This window comes from Myotis brandtii, unplaced genomic scaffold, assembly GCF_000412655.1.
Source record: "Myotis brandtii unplaced genomic scaffold, ASM41265v1 scaffold1072, whole genome shotgun sequence".
NCBI classification, from domain to species: domain Eukaryota; kingdom Metazoa; phylum Chordata; class Mammalia; order Chiroptera; family Vespertilionidae; genus Myotis; species Myotis brandtii.
In genome coordinates this window covers 78,927-81,052 of record NW_005353643.1, presented here as the reverse complement: position 1 = coordinate 81,052, position 2,126 = coordinate 78,927, and the positions used below count along the sequence as shown (strand labels likewise).

At 48.9% G+C, this 2,126-nt stretch overlaps 1 protein-coding gene across 1 annotated transcript in view; it reads left to right on the top strand.

The window, feature by feature from the left end:
• Positions 1–1,749: 1,749 nt before the first annotated feature.
• The window catches only part of SAXO2 (stabilizer of axonemal microtubules 2), a 1,409-nt gene continuing 1,032 nt past the window's right edge, over positions 1,750–2,126 (top strand). The window contains exon 1 of the mRNA XM_005857105.2: positions 1,750–2,118. Within this exon, the coding sequence (XP_005857167.1) occupies positions 1,750–2,118 (369 nt within the window). The remainder of the gene's footprint in view (positions 2,119–2,126) is intronic.

Below are 2,126 nucleotides of genomic sequence, written 5' to 3'. Positions count from 1 at the left end.
AACCACCAACAGTCAGGCTCCGCTGCTGTTCCTCTCCTGGGATGAATCTAGAAGTGGAAAGTTACCCATATCCAAGGGGGGAGGGAGGGGGAGCAAGGTGGAGATGGAGAGAAAGAACAGGTCTGGCCTGACCTGTGTGGCTCAATTGAGTGTCGGCCTATGTATGAGCCACAATTAAATGATACCATAAGAAAGCAATCAGTCAAATCCAGAATATGATATAGTCTATGGCCCAGTTTCTCCTTGACATCAATGGCATGACCAAAAACCAAAACAAAATACTTGAGACTGATCAATGAATGTTTAGATCCTGTCTAAACCAAATCCAATTGTTAAAAAAGGGGCATATTTGAGATAACAGAAAAATCTGATGGTAGACTAGATAGAAGATGATTTAAAGTAATTATTATTAATTTGGGTGGCTGTGATAAAGGCATGGTGATCATGTTTTTGAAAAGTCTCTCACCTAAAGATGTATATCAAAGTATTTAGGTGCAATGTCATAATTGGGTATGCCGGAAACCAATTCCAGCATGACAGGAGGGCTGCATCTGGGAATGGCTGAGGGCATTTCCCCAAACCTGAAAAGGGATTATTGCTTGGCTGCCAGACAGCTAAAGTGCATCTTAATCTACATGTTATTGCCTCCTACTGGCCAAACACCTGAACAGCCGTAGGCTAATTCCCCCATTCTGACAATGGACTCTGTACGAAACCCTGACCCTTTGAAGTGTGTATCTCTGCCGCACCTCAGGACAATTTGTGTTAATAAAAAGCATGGGGTCCTGAGACAAGGAGACCTTTTAGACCTTAGACTTTAAGAACTTAGACCTTAGATCTTAGTTTCCTTTAAGCTAAGCTCCTCTGACTCCCAAATGCCTTTCAAAATTATGCTTCGTCTCTAGACTCTTGATACTGGAACAAGAACCCCAGCATGGGTATTTGCTTTAAAATACTCCAGGAAAAGAATGAGGGGCAAGGAGAGATGGAACATGGTTAGCAAAATGTTGTGTTGTTGAAGCTGTTGCCTTTAGTCCAGCGGTTCTCAACCTGTGGGTCGCGACCCCTTTGGGGGTCGAACGACCCTTTCACAGGGGTCGCCTAAGACCATCGGAAAACACATATATAATTACATATTGTTTTTGTGATTAATCACTATGCTTTAATGATGTTCAATTTGTAACAATGAAATTGGGGGTCACCACAACATGAGGAACTGTATTAAAGGGTTGCGGCATTAGGAAGGTTGAGAACCACTGGTCTAGGAGATCCATCTGCCACCAGAACTACAATTCCCAGCATTCCTGGTGCTCCCCACGCTCTGGGCTTCCTCTTCCCATCCTGGGGCTGCCACCAGAACTACGATTCCCAGAATTTCTGGTGCTCCCCGCGCTCTTGGTTTTCCCTTCCTGCTCTGTCTCCATCCCATGGCCTCCAACTCTGCCAAGTCCTCCCAGCCACCAGCTCTCCCTCTCTGCTCTCCGTCTGGCGGCTTGGGGAGCCAAGTTCCCCACGCCGCTCCACTCTCCACTGGCTCTCCCCCTCTGCTCTCCGCCCGGTGCCGGTGCATGCAAATTAACCCGCCATCTTTGTCTGTTTAATTTGCATACTCACTCCTGATTGGCTGGTGAACGTAGCAGAGGGACGGTCAATTTACATGTTTCTCTTTTATTATAGAGGCTGTTTCTCTCTCCATCTCCCTTCCTCTCTGTGATCAATCACTTATATATTTTTTAAAAAATACTAAAAATGCTCTCTTTTCCCTTCCAAGATGATTACAGAGCCTGGGACCTTCAGAAAAGCCACCTCTACAAACCAGAACAAGCGTACCACCCCCCGACGGTGAGATTCGGGAACCCCACCACCTTCCAGGATGACTACGTGCCCCGGGCCGCCCAGCCCCGGCAGAGCTTCAAACCGGGGGCCGCGGCCCCGCTTTCCACGGCCCCTTTCCACGGCGACACCAGCCACCGCCGGGACTTTGTGCCTTATGAGCTCGAACCCAAGCCTGCGCGGCCGAAACGCCCCTACAAGCCCAGCTCCCAGCCCTTCCAGGGTCTCACCACGCACCGCTGCGCCTTCCGGGGGCTCCTGGGCTCAGCTGCAAAAGCCTGCAGGCTCCCCCG